The sequence below is a fragment of the Colletotrichum lupini genome, chromosome 11 (assembly GCF_023278565.1).
Source record: "Colletotrichum lupini chromosome 11, complete sequence".
Classification (NCBI taxonomy): domain Eukaryota; kingdom Fungi; phylum Ascomycota; class Sordariomycetes; order Glomerellales; family Glomerellaceae; genus Colletotrichum; species Colletotrichum lupini.
Genome location: NC_064674.1, coordinates 222,578 through 241,042, shown reverse-complemented (window position 1 = coordinate 241,042; position 18,465 = coordinate 222,578). Strand labels below are relative to the sequence as shown.

Sequence of the window (18,465 nt, the reverse complement as noted above, 5' to 3'; positions counted from 1 at the left end):
TTCTGTTAATTAACGTAGTTTAATATAATAGACGTTAACCTTTTATAAGTAATAAAGGGCTACGATTACTTAATTCCGTGCGGTATTTAAAAATCGCCCCCTTTTTCGTCTACTTCTATAAAGTTAATTAATATAAATCTCTTATCCCGTGCGGTATTAAAAGGTTATCTCTTTTATATAATAAGATACCTTACTAATCTATAATAATAAAATTTAATTATTAATTAGTATTAGTATCCCTATTATAGGGTAGTTAGTTCGAACTATAGTTAACGAAGAGATTAATTAAACTATATAAATATCTGCGTAATAAGTATAAAAAGGAGGTTCTAACCGTAGGTTAGGCTAGCTACGATAATCGTAAATAGGGCCCCTAATTGGCCCCTACGCAGTCGGCTATATGCCGCGGTCGAATTAGACTTCCAATCCGACAGTAATTCTCCTACCATAATCCCCTCGAGATCAAGGCGTACTGAAATATTCTTACTTCTACACCCGCGCAGTCAGGTCCTCCGTCAATGAGGTTTACTTAGTTGAATTCAGTCGGGGAGCTTTTACACTTACCCTGCCCCCCTGAGAGGATAGGACTATGGAAGATCGAGCACAGATGTAGCCGCGCCGTGGCGGCACGCATTAAGTGGTCCCCATCGAAAAACGTGCCGCCAGACCAGAAAGATCATTTTCTAAAGCGATTGAAGATCGTGGGTAAGGAGAAAAGCAATAGGGCCCAATCACACCGGGTTGAGAGTACTATTTTGGAGAAGTCGGGGACGTCCATGTCCTTCAGGTTGCTGAATCTATAGCTAACGATTGCATCTAGTTGTCAACACACACGTGAGCCTCAGAAAGTCAAGTTTCTGGGGCCTTTTGACACTGCCAAACAACACAGCTCTTCCGAGGAGGTCGATACTCCAGACGTCAGCCGAATCGAGCCCGGGAGACACGCTCATGCCATAACGAGGAGCGCAAACACTTCCCAGTCCTTCGAAGCGAGCCCGTCGACAACTCTGGGCATCGGGGGCAAGAAGACTGTCACCAGCAAGCAGGACTCGTGGGCACTCGTGATGATATGTGCGGAGGAGCAGTGCACGACGGACTATCTCTGTTACCCCTCCAGTGGATGTTGATTGAAAGCAGATCCCAGGGTGTAGTATCCAAGCACGATCCTCCGCGCCATCTTAAAGGTCAGATACAGAAACCCTTGAACTTAATATTTCCCAAGCTCACCATTGGCCACCCCAATGGCAAAAAATTCCACAGTGCTGACAGAGACGCTTTAATATGAAGGGCCCGTTCCGTCTCAAGTCTGGATATACCGATACTCCAACGGTGCTCAAATCAGCATGGTCGATCTCCGCAGTTACACAATCATGGAAATCTTCAAGAGGTTACAGAAAGTAAGCTTCAAAAGCGCCATAGTCCAGAGAAGGCCACAAATTGGGTCAGCATCAACAAGGGAACCTGAGGCCACCTGGGTAGAGGAGAACGCGCTGTGTTTGCAAGTAGCACACTTGGTGAGCTGCAGGGCTATAGTACCTGTTGTAAGCTGTTCTGACAATTATTGGTGTTTGATCTGACCTAAATCTATCCAGCGAAAGGCGGAACTGCCGTTCACCTGTCCATCTACTTCTTAATGAACACATACGCTACCTCGGGTATACGGTAAGCTTTGAAAGGATTCCAACGTCACACAGAGTCTGAACGAGAAAAGGTATGCTTGACCTGATTTTTCGACACAGGGAGGACAACAGCGAGATTTAATATCCAGATCCGAGGTCATCTTCCGATATGTAGCACTGGATGCCAGATCCTGAGCTGCAGTAATGCTGGAGTCGGAAGTTCAACTTTGCTCAATCGTGTCTTTGACATAACCATGGTAAGACATCGACGAAGAAAGCAACTACGATTCAACACTAACGCCCTCCAGACCCGTAAAAAGCTAGTCGAAGATTAATACACGACATCTACGAAGCTTTCGAGACAGGTGAACACCTGGAATCATGGCCACGATTCTGAAGGGTTTCAGGCCGGCAACCTCAAAGAAAGTGAATGCGTTCAAGGAGTTTCTGGTCAATAGATCAGGCCAGACGCTGGTCGAGGAGAACTTTCACGCAATATGGTATGCGTTGTGTCATCAATTCGCGAAGAATATTCCATTGCATGAGCTCAGCGTTTGATTTACCAGAACTTGTGTCGATGCGGAGACTGCTCGCCCTATTCAGGCCGCTCTGGCTCGTGCGCTGGAAGAGGTAGCGTCCACTGCACCTTTGGTCCCCATAATCATCGTTGGCACGAAGAAAGATAAGTTTCTCCTACCGCACAGGTACGATCAGACGCGGTACTAACACCACTTTGATATAAGTTAATGAGACTTCACTATCAGCGGAGAGACAGATTGTGTTGAAAGTAATCTTTTGAGGCAGATAGAGACTGGAGATAAGAGAACTTTGGCCCAAGTTGTGTGTGAAGTTTGCATTCGTCTCCAGAGGTACGTGGTTCCTCGTTTTCAGAGCACCTTAATCTCTCTCTGATCACCCTCGCATATTTCTAGATGACGAAGACTCTACCGAAGGTCTGATTAGTATGGCCACGGCTTCATCTCATGACATTGCCGTATCGGAGGCGATCTGCGCAGCCCACATCCCGGACATCGAGGCCAAGATTGACCAGGCTATTGAGAAGACACTGAGACTTCTCAGAACGGCTGTGCCCGCCGCTCGTATCCTTGGAGCAGACACTTTTGTCGCGACGCCGACTGTCTCGAGATGCCTTTTTCGAAAGTCTCGTATGGTTGCTTCTGTATACCGGAGGCAAGAGTGGCTGAGACTGGCATCCTTCTCGGCAGTGTCGTCTGGAAGAACTTTCTTCCATTTATGACACAGAAAGTGGCTCACAGCACAGTCCTCTGGGGCGACTGTGCCTGTATAACTATGTTCAAAGGTGTTGGTGGCCTCCCTCTTGCAGTTGGGGCACGCTTCTGCAAGTGCTGTCCACGGAGAAAGGCTGTTCACAGAGAAGTCAGCGACTTGATACCATTGGTGTATGCACTGGCCGTCGATGTCCACATGCATCGAATGAACCACCATTCTAAGCATCGTAGCAGGATCGAGGAGATCATGGAGAGCACGAGTTCCGTCTGGCCGGAACTGCAACGGTTGAGCAAAACGATGATCTTGAGTTTGACTGACAGTGTTGAGTTGCAGTACATCTCTGAGGACGATGACGATCCCAAAGGCTTATGGGCTTAGTTCCAAAGCTGCATCAAAGTCTCCGGAAAGAACAAGATATGTACACACATATATGTAGGTAGACAAGACGGCTGTTGTTACTTTGACCACAACAGATAGCCGCCTCCATGAAGAGTCAATTACGGTGATAGTCATCGATACATATTCAGCGTGTGTCTTGTCCAGGCTCTGACCCGAGCTCAAGTGGCTGCGAGCAGAACGAACAAATACAACGAGCTGTGCCAGCAGCAAGATGTGGTACTGGAAGCACAACATGCCGGACCTGCCTGCCCCCTGCGTTCCCGCGTCAAGCAGCATGGTTCTTTGCACCACCCGCGACCCGCGACCCGCGACCCCAAACCATAGAGTCATAAGAGCCATGCATACTTACTTTCTTCCAAGAGACTAGATAAGTATCTAGCGGCACGAAGCAATGCAGAACAAGGGAGGTTCGAATGCCTCCGTGATCACTGGGATTGACGCCCTCCCCGGCCGGGCATTTCCATGTCAAGACAGGGACCGAGGCATGGCCCAGAAGCCTTTGCTTTGGTCGAGGTACTAAGGACTGTTTAGCGCCCAACCTCTGTCGCTAAATATGGAGATCCGAACCGAAGGCTTTACCATTGGCCGGAGCTCTCGTGGCTCCTCACCAGCTGCAACCGGGCTGTTCTCCGCTAGAACCGAGCGGACCAACACTCGAGCATCCTCATCTGCCAGGGTAGCTCAAGATTCGCTTTCGAGTCGCAGACGTCGACATTGTGGCGAGCAACGAGTGCGCTGATCACGATGCTGCAGCGCTTGACGCACCCCGTTCCTATGCAGCATGCCTTATTCCCAATTGATCAGCTCATGGTCCACTTCGCCTGCCGGAGCCTCGCGAACTAGCGATAATAAGTGCCTAATTGTTGCCTGATGTCAACCCCGCTCGGAACCAACGATAGCTTTATGTTGTGAGCCGAACCAGTTGGGACATAACGGCGGTTGGTTGTTGTTCTCTGCGCAATGCACCAACAACGAGGCGATCATTTGCAGGTAAATCCACATCAACTGGCGCACAAAGATGTTTGAGTGGCTAAAACCCCGGGCGTTGCAGGCACGCCATCCCACACGTTCCCGCTCGCCCGTCTAGCATTACACCTCTTCTCCTATCAAAGAGTGGTGTCCGGCAAGGCTATGTTCTGCGCAAATGAGTACATCTGCCGCCTTAATGCATGCGTCTAGATTCGATATTACTGAACCTGCGCCTCCAACATATGACAAGATGCAAAGACTGAGACCATACATAGCGCATGAACGAACCCCGCTTGGCCGATGGGAACAGGTTCCTCGGCCCAGAATCACAAACAACCCATGATCCGGAGGAAGCGAACAAACGTCTAACCGACATCTGTTATCCAGCAAAAGCCTTCCTCATATCAAGGTCAAAAAGAGCTCCTTGGGTCGCGCTCCACCCCAGCCTTGAGAGATAGATTGATAGCACCATCATTACATGATCCCTGCTACAGCTAACCGCCTCATAGAAGCAATGGTCATGGGGCATATCGGTGGTTGTCGTTGTTCTTGGGCTACTGCAAGTTCTTCTCCCGCTTTGTCTCTCCCAGGTTGGGCTGGTTGAGGTAGGTAGATAATTTACGACAGGAACAGCACCATGTGTCACAGTTTCATTGGACGATAGTGCGAAGCCGCACTTATACGGCATACTTACGTTCTATGTGCCGAGTTTATAATTGGACTGATGGCTCATATTTCCAACCATTCCGTGTGATCTCTCTGAGTACCATGATCAACATTAGTCGTACGGCATTTCTGGCACAATGAGCTCCCGCTGTGTTACATGCAACCGATCCTTCAGCAGCGAAGAGGCTCTTCAACAACACATGCGCGACTCTCCTGTTCATAGCCCGTCGTACGGCTGTAATATCTGCGATCGTTCCTTTGGTAGCGACGAGGCTCTTCAACAGCACTTACGCGACTCTCCTATCCATAGTCCGTCCTACGACTGTGATATCTGCGATCGTTCCTTTGGCAACGACGAGGCTCTTCAACAGCACCTACGCGACTCCCCTGTTCACAAGCCTTCTTATGACTGCAGCACCTGCGATCGATCTTTTGGCAACGATGAGGCGCTTGAACAGCACTTACGCGACTCTCCTGTTCACAAACCATCCTATGACTGTGATACCTGCAAACGATCCTTTGGCGACGATGAAGCTCTTCAGCAGCACAGACGCGACTCACCTGTTCACAGGCTTTCCTATGATTGCGAAAGTTGCAATCGGTCCTTTGGAGATGAAGAGGCTCTTCAACAGCATCTGCGCGACTCTCCTGCTCACAGGCCGTTCTATGACTGTGATACCTGCAATCGATCATTTAGCACGGAAGAGGCTCTTCAACAGCACCTTCGCGACTCTTCCATTCATCAGCAAAGCACGGAAACACCTTTAGATGTATTCTTCCGTTCATACGCGGCCCTTGATTACGACCGATCTCTTCCACCACATATCTCGTATGCCAACTTACAGAGACATATGGGGTGGTATCATCGTGATCAGCCGGCGTCAAAAGAAGCTTGGGATAAATACCAAAAAGCTCTTGAGAAGGAATTTCAAATGTGGTTTGGTGAGGAAGACGATTTGGCTGCGTGGCATGCGCTTTGTCGCGCAATTGGGATCAACCCATTGCCGGTTACCAATGAGCAATGCAAAAAGGTTAGTGTCCGTGATCTGATATTGATTAGATCTATCTATTCTAACATATATTGTAGGCTGTACGACGGACGCATGTCAACATCGTGGATTTGATCGAAAGCAGGCGGGGAAACAAGGAAGGAGTTCAGACCTTTCGAAACGTCAACACGCTACGAGCCTACACCAAGGAGACAAACAAGATATTTCCCAATAAGTTTCACGGAGAAAATTGCAACGGCGTCTTGAGACACCTGCTTCGAAACATACATCGCGCGAGCCTTTGAAGAGTCAACGTAGTCTATTTGCACATAGCCAGATGGAGAGGGGCCTGGATCATCAATACTACTCAATGGCGAGTCTAGACATAGCTTAGCTACGGGTACTCCCTTCAGAGATAGGGGTGAGATGCTCCCCGTCCGTTCGTTTATCTGGACAGTATATCGAACTTGATTAATGGAAGGATTTATAGCTAGGATGCATTGAGGTATCATTTATTTGAGCTTGATTGCTCAAGACCAGCGATGATGACAGATCTCACGATGGTCTTGCCTCAAAGAACGAGGTGAGAAGGCTTTAATTGTCCTTTGGCGGCTCGTAGCTTCGGGTTGCTAGATATGCAGAGCCTGTGACATCGTGACATGGAACAGGTTTCAGTCGTGACACGGGCGGGGGCATACGCCGACCGCATGTCCTCATGAAGGAAAAAATCCCTAGTCTTAGTTCACCTCATAAACACCATTGATACCCGTCTTCCGAGAGCATCTGCTGCGATGTCAGTTTTCTTTTTGGTCCAATGAACGGTGACTTTGAAGGAAAGCTGCTCTCCTCAACTTCATGCAAGGCTTCTTGAGCGATCGCGGACATCTAGTTAAATGGTGGACCACCTTACTGCATGTACATTGGCACTGACGTTGAAGGACTGCTAATGCCTCAGTCTTAAAGCAGTCAGGCAACTACGAGCTGAGTCCGCCCGGATATAGCACCGCCAAATGCACCTTCTATACTCACTCACGCTTACCCCTGACGGAGCAATCCGCCGGGGCCCTACCGTGTAGATGATGCACTGCCCCAGATGAGTCGCTGGCATGCGTCTCAGTGGGTATTCTTGAGTGAAGCTACGGCAAGTTCAGGCGCTGCTTTGAAGTATCTGCGGCTATTCCCGAGTTAATCGTCCAGGTAAAGCATTAGTATACCTCTTCACAAAAGCGCGAGAAAGCAAGAAGACGTCAAGCAGGCCTGCTTCCCTCAACGGGCTGTCTCATATGCGCAGCATTGTGTTTACTTCTCGGTTGCGGCTAAATAGCCTTTGATGTGGACAGCCTTGAATTCAACAGAATCTGGCAGACCAACAAAGTGTGCTGTAGTCGTAAGAAGGCTATCCGTGGATTGGGCCGCTGGTTTGACCGCGATAACTTTCCCTTGATCGGGCAGGTGGCTCCCTCAGGACGACCTATGGGCTGAAGTCATCAAATCGGGTTACACCGCTCAGCATTGTGTCAATTGGGGCCGAGAAAGTAAATTTGAGGCTATTGGTCCAGCCCCAGACTAGACAAGATGGAAGTAAAACTACGTCTCTTACCATATACGATAGGCGGTAGACCATTCAAAGGTTGCCTGCCCCGTCCGCCTTCAGATCCAATTGACCCGTGATGCCATAAACAGATCAGCCGTTGGCTGAACCTTCCCGTGGAATTGAGCCACCGCAGCAGCACCTCAGCACCCGGAAGACAGAGTTCTATTGAGCAAGGTCAGTAGTCGGATTAACACATTGGTGCATGCCGTGGACGTCAAGCAACCCGTTTTGATAAGGTATATCACTTCCGCCAAGGCATGATTTAGGTATAAAAGCTTGCCACTTTCGTCTCGACCCCAGCCAGGGTCTTATCGGCGAAGTGTGCGTACAAGACGCGCGACGAAAGACGGCCGGCGTCATTGTTTACAGAAGCTCTGCGTCGCGCATACCACCACCTGGGGGCGGTAAACCGCCGGTCGGATCATCAAAATACAGAGTCAATCCAGGTGTAAGCACACACATACCTGTTCCAAATGGCATCGATTTTGGTATACTTTAGTCCCGTCACCGAACCAGGCGGCACGAATTTGAAGTCGGTGAAGATAGCCATCATGTGCCGGATCAATGGCTCTCCACCGCACCAGGGCGACTGCACTAAGGTGAGGTTGGAGTCGTTGATCTCTCTCCTTGATGGAATCGTCTTCTTTCTGATTCTTCGAACGACCAAATCCCAACACGAAGGCATCGGGCACGGCAATCTACATAGGGCTTTGCTCACTGCTCAGACCTGTCTGGTCCAAGCCTCCAAGCCCAGGAAGAATCCGCCCGGGTTCACCTGATAGTGCGGCTTTCTCATCAAGCAGGCGCTCATACTAGTGCCTGAAGCCCTACCGAGCCAGTTGCGAGATTTCCCCGGCATCTATGACTCGTAAAGTAGTTTGGCTCGAACCCGCTTCCTTCGACCGCCGCATCTCATTCGGCTCTGACCACCAGATGAGTATCATCGTTGCACTGGGGCTCGAGCTTGATGACGGTAATACATTCGAGGATACAGCGGCCTCCTCATTTGCTCTCGGCGTCTAAATTGGGCGAACTCGGCTGAAAGTCAACAGTCATCCCACCGGTGTTCAAGCCTATCTTAAACGTCTCTTTCAAGGTCCAAGAGAACAACGACTGTGATGTGTCGTTGTGGGATCGAGGGGAAAGGTAGGAGATATCCAAAGAGGCGCCAGGCGTGCCGAACTCGTTGCTCATCGCGGGACATGCGCAGGTACTCTCGCGAAAGGACCTGCTGGTATACACGTCAGCAGGGCAGTCTTGTGGTCATTGACAGCTAGAGGAAGTGCCGTCGAGGCGGCTAAAGGAGGTCACTCGTCGTGGATGTGGTCAGAGGGGTTGCCATCGAACTGACTGGAGGTGGAGTTGACTGAAGGCAGTGCTGAAGGGCCATTGAGATGGCTGTAGTAGGTGAAAGTGGCTCGATGAATGTGCGTCAACACAGAGATGTCATCTTAGTCTATCCTACCTTCTTCGATGACCACATACGACCATACCCATTGGAAAACTCGGGATCCCGTCCGCTCTCCCATAGATAAGCCAATGAGGGCCGGATTAGTAATTGGGTCGGTGACGACCAGCGAACACCTGGTGTTGTATGTTTTTTGCTGAACTTGTGGTGATATCTCAATCAATCGTGCAGAGGGAAAATTCTCGGCAACTTGCCGTACTGATGGAAACCCCCGGCACTTTTCCCTTTGTCAAGCTACTTGGTCTTACTTATCGGACCTGTAGTTCTATTGACGAAGAAGCAAAAAGGGTGAGGAAAAATGGAGGGATGTACGGAGTAGGCTTGCCGCAAATTTCGCAGAAAACGGGGGATGCGCACTGTCAACAGAGACTTTATCGAAACGAAGGGCTACCCTAGCAGAGACTTGGTGGAAGTTGGGAATTCTGATAGTCGTAAGCTGTTGGGTTTCAGCGGTGGTGTAGAAGGGTGAGATACTTCCGTAGCGAGCTTCTGGATGAAGGAATCGAGGTAGGGGTTCGCGGAAGCCCTGTACCAGCGGTCTGAACCAGCGGCTGGTTGCGGGGCGCTTGTCAAAGGAGCTCTTTCCGCAAGGAGTTCTGGGAGAAAGAAAGCTTGGTGAAGGAAACCTTCCGCGGCTAGGTTGACCCTTGGCAGCAGAAGGTGGCCAAGATGGATTTCTTCCGCGGCGATCAGGAGTAGCAATTCAGCGTGACGGCCGCTCAAGGAGGTCCTGTCGAAGTGATCCTTCTACGGCGGATATCTAGTGGAAAGAAGACTTGTTGAAGCGAGCCTTCTCGCGGCGAGACTCTCGCGCAGGGAGGTCGAAGGAGGCAGGAGGGCTGTTTGAAACGGCCCGGTCACATTCCAAATCCCTCTTATGCCGTGAATATCCCAACACTTCTGGAGCACTGTCTCTCAGCGGCCAGTGGTCTGGCGGTTGATCTGGCGGCTGAGGGCTTGTCGACTAAGGTCTTTTCACGAGAGATTCTGGCAGGAAGAAGCTCGTTGATGTGGCCCTTCCGTAGCGACGTCGGATTCTAGCAGAAGGAAGCCTAAAGGGACCGCTAGAGAAGGAGTTGTTGAGATGACTTCGCCGCGGTGGACTTCTGGCGGAATGAGGTCGTAGGGCAGACTGCCATTTTCTCAACGGTCCAATGACCCAACGTCCAACGCCCATCCTCCAACGGTGAAACGATTAACGGTCAAAAGTCTCAGGAACTCGCGGAGGGAGCTCTTTCCACAGGGAACAATTCTGGCAGAAAAACAACTTGCCGAAGGAAGCCTTTCCGCAGAGGACTTCTGGTGGAAGGAACTGGTCTTGTGGGTGTATTGGAACACCGTCTTCTCAGCGTTTAGCGGTCTGACGACTGAGGCACCTGTCGGAGCGACTCCTCCGGTGAGCTGGCTGAAAGAGGTCTGTGTGATGGGACGCTCTCTCGGCGGCCTGAGACTGGCAGTCGGTCAGCGATGACGGAGGAGAGATTGAGATAGGTCAAAATGGGTCGTGTATCGCCAGTTGAACAGACGGAATAAAGTCAATGTCTCGTAATAGCTGGCCCGGCCGATCGAGACTGCTCTTTCTATCGGTCATGCCCAAGCTGCCCCGTGATGAAAAGAGTTGCCTAATTCGACCACTGATCAGTGTTAGGAGACGCGTTAGCAGGTGGAAAGGTCCGTCGGCACAGCCTAGCCTACCTTTTCTGCGGTCGACATTCCAATAGAATCCTTACCTGCTCTTGACGTATCGCAATAGAGACGCACGTTTTCTCTGGCTGCATGCCGGAATGTAATTGACGTTTGGAGCCTCTGTCGTCAGCGCCAAATCTTCTGGGTAGACCGAAGCTTCAGCGAGGTTTTCTCTTTTGACCAGCCTGGCCGTACGCTTGCTCGGAAGGGTGTTCCCGTGGGCGACAGAGTCGCAGCAGCGCAAATCTTGTGAAGTATGAAAGACTGTGTGCAGAGAACATCGGTATTACTGGCGTGGAAAAGAAAAGTCTGACACCGTAAGAGACATAAGAAAAACACGATGACGTGCCGCTCCAGTCCCCTCATTATCGCAGCGTTCATTCGAACTCGACTCCAATAATTTGCTGCGACAAGAGTCAGAACACGAGACTCAGCAGATAAGAGGGCCTAATTGTCCTCCTACTTTTGGTTGAGAGAACCACAAAGACTCAAAGACACTACAGGGCCAGCACCTCAACAAAGACCTCGGCTCGACCGTAAATACCATAATATCACTTTCAAGCTGTATTAATATGTATGTTTAAATAAGCCAAGCCGTATAGACTCACAACACCATCAACGCCAAGTTCTATCTGGTAAGATGGCACTAGAATGGTTTCCAAAATCCAACTCCTTTAGCCGTGGTACCAAAGCTATAAATATTTACTAACAGCAGCGTCGGGAATCGATTCGTCGCTGATGGCGATACTAATCGTGGCCTCGAGCGTGACTATCAAGCTTATTTCGCTTCTGTGGAGATTTTGGAGCAGATCTTGGGCCTTTGAAGCAGTTGCGTAGCGTCTGCCCTCTCCACCCCAGCGGAAGCAGGCTACTCGTTACTCGTCCGACGATACGCACAGATCAGACTATCTTGTACTTCTGATGATGTGCACCAATCTTTTTTAGTTATGAGGCCTCTAGTGAAACCTTTCCCACTCTTCAAAGAGAAAAGCTCACACTCGGGGCCCAATATGATGTCCTGTCTTGACGAGCTCTTGTCTGCCGTGGTGCTCGTCTCCGAAGGCGGGTTGGCCTCGCTCGTGGTCAGATCTTGCCTGGCGTTTACTTCTGCTTGTTCATGGGCAGTCTGGGCTGAAAGAAGCCACCCTGCGGCAATGGTGCGTTCTGATTTGTTCAGCATGTTGAACTCTGCGTAGGGCACGGGTTATTGCATGTGATTGACGAAGATGGCCTAGCCGATGCCCAGGCAGCGGATGTACTCAGTAGCATTACAATCCGTGACCTAGAGAGGATGAAGTGATGGCAGTGTTACTCAGCGGACATGTCTTTGCCGGTCCAAACGCCTTCATGCTGCTATCCATTGAGTCATTGACACCTGGCTACCTAGTGCGAGCGGTGCGTCTTGACCGCAATAGCAAGTGTTGGTATACACATCAGCAAGGAAGGCCTTGCGGCCGATACGAAGCTCAATAATCATGGTATTGAATTGAGTATACATATGGGAGGAAGAAGTTGCAGAGCCCACTAATCCTTCGTTAGGTGTAAGTGGGTGAAGGGTTCGTTTGCAACGGTCCGAACACCCTCTGACTTCCTCTTCTGCCCTAAATATTCCAACAGTGAAACTTCTAGAAGTTAATGCTGTCGTATCCCTGGTAGGTTCCGTGGCCTGAGCCGTTTATCGCGTACGTCGCCAGCTTGAGTCTTGCGGGAATGTCTTAGACGACGTGGATACAATCGCCGTGTGAGACTACATCAACGCGCTTGGTCTCCTGGTCACTTGCAAGTTCATCAACTTTACGGCGTCGCAGCAATCAGTGGATATGTGAAATCAGTAGCAGTTCTCTACAGAAGTATAGATAGTTGGTGAACTGCTTCTTACATGTGATGGTGACTTGGTAGGTTTCGCACGCAGGAGCGGCTGAACCTCTGCCTAGGCGATTCTGACCACAGGTGCCCAGGCCTGGCGTCTGTCCGAAGAGACAGCAGGAGGCTTTGACTTCTGTCTTTCGTCTCTGTCAAATGTGCTGCTTTCGTATGAGGAGTCGTGGCTGAACTGGAAATTCAACAGCAGCATTGCTGCCGTGAAGCACGTTGCTATCAAGCACGTTGATGCTGCTTTTGAAACTGCTGTTGTGAAATGTTCGTTGTAGCTGATACCAAAACGGTAAAGATTCGAGCGTCTTTCACCGTCTTTTCCGAGAGTCGCAATTACGACGTAGGGAAGAGGGGGCGGCGTGGTTGAAGACAAAGGCGGATTGGCATCGCACTACTCGGGTCTATTGTAAATGAAAGATTTCTGTCATAACGCGTATCCTCAACTCACATGTCTCTGGTTTCAGCGACACTTGCACATCTATTATCTTGCTCAAGGCGACCGAAACGACTTTTAGTAGCGGGTAGGATATCCCCGCAACCACCTTGTCCTTGCGTGGCGGAGATCATTGATGGGGCCGTTCACGAACTGTCCACTATGAAGGAACTTAGTAGGTATTTGTCACAAAAAGCGGGCCCACTCAATGTGGGCAGTATTAACCACATCCATATCTCGTGACACACCCCCTAGACGCCTAGAGCTATCATCCGTGCAATGGGCGTCTATACTGCGCCTTAGCCCCGAAGGTAGTAGACTAGTCAGAAATGGGCGTTTGTACTGTGCCTCAGCCCCGAAGGTAGTAGACTAGTTAGAAAAACCCTACCTATACGGAGACTCGAACGGTCGCCTCTCGCTTTTTGGGTATACGACCTGTGTCACGAAAGGGAACTCGAGGCAGGTCGGAACGCTACTATATTAACCTAATTAACTAAAGACTTAACATAAAGAGGGAAAAAACAGAATAGTAAGTAGAAGCTAGTAGGCTAGCCCTTTGGGCCTAGCGGTCTAGCTCGTTACGTAACTACTAAGAGCTTAGCCTCGTAGCTTAAAGCTAAGCTATAGGGCCTATAAGGCCTTAGTACTTATTATTATAATATTACCCCCCCCTTTATATTAAAGGGCGCTATTTATAGTATTAAAAAATAAACCTCTAAATTACCCCTTATTTTAATAAATTTATAGCTATAATTACTATTATTATATTATTATTATCCCTTAGTAATAGTAAATTACTAATTATAGTAGCTTCTATTTATATATCTAAGTTCTATAGCGGGCCCTTAGTAATTAAGTATTAATAATAAAATACTTAGAGCGCTACTAGCGTATATTTAAAACTCTTTATATTATACTAAATTAGATCCGTATTATACCCCTTTTAATCTACTTAGTATTATAATTTTCCCTTATATAAACGTAATTTAATAACCTCTAAGACCTCGTACTCTAGTTTATTATTATTATTAATAATTAATAATAATAGGTCTTAGTTCTACCTAGGTAATAAGTCGTTAGCAGCCTTTTTTAGCTTATTTAAGTAAAAAACTAAGTATACCTAGCTACTTACTAATAGTTTTATAATTTATATACCCCCTTATTTAGTATTAATAATAAGTTATAACCCGGCTTATAGCTATTATAGCTTATTTATATTAGCGGATTTTTAATACGAAGTATTAATAAAGACCCGGTCTCTTAGCTTTAAGTCGTCCGGGTATTAGTAATAGTTAGTATACTTCTTATATTATACTTAAATAACTTTTATATTACCCCTAGTAGTCTCTTAGGCCTCGTATATTCCCTAGGCTATACGCTATACGTTAGTATAATTTAGCTTCTCTTTTATAAAGCTAAATTAATAAGTTCGTTTAGACTAGTTAAAAAAGAGCCGTAGTTAATAACCGAATTCTATTTTATATAATAATAGCCCTATAATCTTACTAAGTTAAGTAATATAAGTAAAGTTAATTATAGGTAGTATATTATTTTAGTTATTTTAGTATTAGTTAACTAGTAGTCTTAATTACTATAGGATATACTAGTTTAGTACTTCTATTTAGTTATTTATTTAAGGGTAATTAGCTATTAATAATTATAGTTTAACCTCGTAAATCTTATAAAGCTCCCCTTAGAAGTTAAAAATAAATTAAGGGCCTCGGTCCGATATAATAATCTTTAATAAGCTAAAGATAAGTAGTACCCGTTTATAGAATATTTAATTTATATTTTTTATTATAATAGTTTTATAATAAAGAATAAATATTACTTTTTTATTTAAATAGTCTATTACTATTTAAATATTATTAAATCTTTTTTAATTAGTAAGGATAGTTATAAAGTTAATAAAAATATATTATTACGAGTAGTCGGGTACTAAAAGTAGCCTTAGCTCCCCCAGGGGCTTATTATACGGCTTTTATAATTAGTAATAAGTATAATAGTTCTATACGTATTAATAAGTATTTACTATTAGGCCCGGCTAGTAGTATTATTATTTAATTATTTTTATAACCTTATTATACCCTAAGTAAGTAAGGAGCTTTTATTTATAAACCTTACGGATAATTATAATACCAAGGTTCTCCTCTTTAGGTATTACGAGCTTCTTATTTATTATTAATAATTTATTATTTTAAATAAATTAGCGCTCGTACCCTTTAGTTATTAATACTCGTATTAATATAAGGGATATTATAATAAAGTCTTTATTAAGTTTTAAAATTTTCTTTATTAATAAGTACCCTTAGAGCTCGTTTTTTAATAAGAGCGAGCTAATTATAAGCTATAGTTAACTAATTACGGTACTTAATAACGTCTATAGCTCTATTATAATATTAGGGAATAATAGTCTTAGTAATAAAAGGACTTAGGTCCTATTAGCCTCTTTTAGTACTTATTAAGTATAAATATCCTCTATTTTTTATAATAGGGCGTTAATTAGTACGTTCTCCTTCCCTAAGTAGTAATAGATCTAAAAGTTAAAGTTTGCTAATATACTAGCTTAATAAGCTTATTATAGGTTAAATAAGTACTTAGTTATAAAGAATAATAGTAGTTAATAATTTATAATAACGTTAAACTTATATTTATAGCTTATAAGCTCTGCGCGCTATTCCTTTAAGTATAGTACTATTATTAATATTCTTTTATTATAAATAGCGTAATTAAGCTCTATACTACTTATTATTTTTAAATAAAAAGCTACTAAGTATTATAACCCGTTATCCTCTTATTATTATAATAACGCTTTAATATATACTAAGTTAGAGGTATTAGTTTTTAATTACGTTAGTAGCTCTAACTTAAAGTAATAGAGGATAAGTACTAATATTAATACTAGTTTTATAATTTTAAAAGCTATTTTATAGTTAGTATTAAAATTAAAAAGAACTCCCTTACTTATTAGCTTCGTAAGGGGCCTAGCTAAGTAGCTATAATCTTTTATAAATTTCTTATAAAAGTTATAGAACTTAAAGAAAAACTAAATACCCTTAAGTAATATAAATAGTTTTTAGTCCCTAATTATAAAAACTTTCTCCTTATCTAGCTATATACCTTTTATTAAAACTATAAAGCCTAGGTACTTTATAAAAATAATACTAAATTCGTATTTTTTAATATCTACTTATAAGCCTACTCTTTATAAGTAGTTTAATATTTTAGTAACGTACTCTTAGTACTAAAAGGGGTTATTAAAGAAGATTAGGATATTATTTATATATACTATATAAAAGTTATTTAAATACTTTATTAATATCTCGTTTATATATTACTAATATATAGTAAGCCCGTTATAAAGCCTAAAGGGTACTATTTTATACTTATATACCCCGTAGCAGGTTCTAAACGTCGTTAAATCCTTAGAAACTAAGTCGAGGCGGATACGGTAAAAGGCCTATTTAATATTTAGTTTAATAAATACTTTTACCTTACTTAGCTATACGAGGGTCTTATTAATAAGTAATAATAAGTAGTAGTTTTTTTATATAACTTTATTAAGCTTATAGAAGTTAATATAAAAGTGTAGACTATTATTATACTTTTTTATAAATAGTATTAATAATACGAAAGGAGTATTACCTAGTTTAATAAATCCTTTTTATAAGTACTTCAATAAATAGGCCCTTATAGCCTTTAGCTTAAGTACTAACTACTTATATAAAGGGTAATAAGTTAGCTTCTCCTTATTATTATTTAGGAGCTCGATTTTATAGTTATATAGCTTATAAAGTACTAATATATTACTAACTATTTTACTAAAGACGTTAGTCTAGGGCTATAAATACTCCGGTAGGTTTATTATTATAAAGTTATAAATAACTTAATCGTCGTTAAATAAGGGGTCTACCTCCTCCTTTTTATTTTTTATAATATAATTAAGTTTATAAAGTAATATAAAGCCTACTTTAACGTCGTTCTACTTTAGGTTCTTTTTAAAAGCGGGAGTACTAATAAAAGTAATATTTATTTATATTATTATTAAGTATAGTTTTTATTACCTAGCCCTTTTTATAAGGGCAATATTAGTGCTATTAAGGGCGCGCTCTATTTTTTTTATATTCTTAGCCTCGTTTAATTACTATATTTAGCGAGCTATTATTTTTAGTAAGCATAGTAATATCCTAATTAGTATACCCTTTACTTACTATTACTAAAGCTTTTAGTTATAGCGGGTTATATCTATTTTAAATAGGTCTTATTAATAGTTAGCGTCGATTTAGTATTATACGTTAATAATTTCTAGGGTATATAGGTCCTCGATATCCTTAATAATAATAGAGGGCGTCTTTTATAATAGTAAGTCCTTAAGTTATATTAGCTATTAATAATAAATATTAAGGTTTACTTTATAATACTTAAACTACTTTTATCCTAAAATTAAGTTATAGCGGCCCGTATTAAGCTAAAAGAGAAGTACTTTTAGAAAGACTTATTAATTAATATATAAGTTAATAATTTATATTACGCTAGTATTATTTAATTACTCTCCATTAAACTTAGTAATAGGGATTAAGTATTATAATTTATAAAATAAGGCTATACAGAACTACTATAATAAAGGGGTTACGTAGTTATTTATAAATTTATACTTATTAGCTCCCGTATTAAGTAAGGCTCTTAAGTAAATTTTATATTTATTAAATACTAATATAAGCTTTATTTTAAAAAGCTAGCCCTTTATAAGATCTTATAAGTTTACTAAATTAATTACTAATTTTCTATTTTTTTTATATATATCCCTTAACTAGGAGTTTACTTTTACTAAGGGTTTTAGTTTTTTAAACCCGACTCTATTTTAATAAGGCCTATAATAGTATTAATAATAATTATAGTAATTTTTAACTTCTTAGGGTAGTCCTTAGAAATATATTTAGTATTATTATAAACGAAATAAGCGCTACTATTTTTAAGCTTTTAATATAGGGCTTTGGGGATCGTCTTATAGGTAGAAGTACGACCTCGGTCCTATTTAGTACTTTTAGTACTTTTATTATTTTTATTATTTTTATTATTTTTATTATTTTTATTATTTTTATTATTTTTATTATTTTTATTATTTTTATTATTTTTATTATTTTTATTATTTTTATTATTTTTATTATTTTTATTATTTTTATTATTTTTATTATTTTTATTACTTTTACCCGAGGTCTAGCGGGCCTAGTTAAAAGCTTTAACTAGGCGGTCTTTTATAAAAGGGGGCTATATTACGTTAATTAGCTAAGCGACGTACTTAGTATATTTTTAAAAAATAGCCGTATTATTTAAGTATTTTAATATAGCCTAGTTACGAAGATATATAAGTAGCTTATTATAGAAACGGCGCTTTTATTAAGACTTTAGAAGCTTATTAATATATATAAGCTTAGCGAATATAAAGCGCTTTTAATAAATGTCTTTAAGTATAATTATAAATATGTTTAGTTTATAACTAGCGTTATTTATAGTAG

General features: G+C 43.1%; 4 protein-coding genes across 4 annotated transcripts; 2 read left to right on the top strand and 2 right to left on the bottom strand.

Annotated features, from left to right (window-relative positions):
- Nucleotides 1-2,000: 2,000 nt before the first annotated feature.
- Nucleotides 2,001-3,248, top strand: CLUP02_18385 (uncharacterized protein; the record flags this gene model as incomplete). Its single annotated transcript, XM_049297287.1, has 3 exons — nt 2,001-2,119; nt 2,223-2,249; nt 2,735-3,248. 3 exons carry the CDS (start codon nt 2,001-2,003, stop codon nt 3,246-3,248), a joined length of 660 nt encoding a protein of 219 aa, XP_049138511.1.
- A 1,793-nt stretch (nt 3,249-5,041) lies between these two features.
- On the top strand, nt 5,042-6,198 carry CLUP02_18384 (uncharacterized protein; the record flags this gene model as incomplete). Its single annotated transcript, XM_049297286.1, has 2 exons — nt 5,042-5,674; nt 5,992-6,198. The coding sequence occupies 2 exons, from the start codon at nt 5,042-5,044 to the stop codon at nt 6,196-6,198; spliced, it is 840 nt and encodes a 279-aa protein (XP_049138510.1).
- Nucleotides 6,199-11,018: 4,820 nt separating this feature from the next.
- Nucleotides 11,019-11,821, bottom strand: CLUP02_18383 (uncharacterized protein; the record flags this gene model as incomplete). The annotated part of the gene is made up of 4 exons (XM_049297285.1): nt 11,019-11,045; nt 11,250-11,273; nt 11,352-11,509; nt 11,638-11,821. The coding sequence occupies 4 exons, from the start codon at nt 11,819-11,821 to the stop codon at nt 11,019-11,021; spliced, it is 393 nt and encodes a 130-aa protein (XP_049138509.1).
- Nucleotides 11,822-13,135: 1,314 nt separating this feature from the next.
- Nucleotides 13,136-13,282, bottom strand: CLUP02_18382 (uncharacterized protein; the record flags this gene model as incomplete). Its single annotated transcript, XM_049297284.1, has 1 exon — nt 13,136-13,282. A coding segment is annotated over one exon (147 nt), but the record flags the coding sequence as incomplete, so codon positions are not given.
- Nucleotides 13,283-18,465: the final 5,183 nt, after the last annotated feature.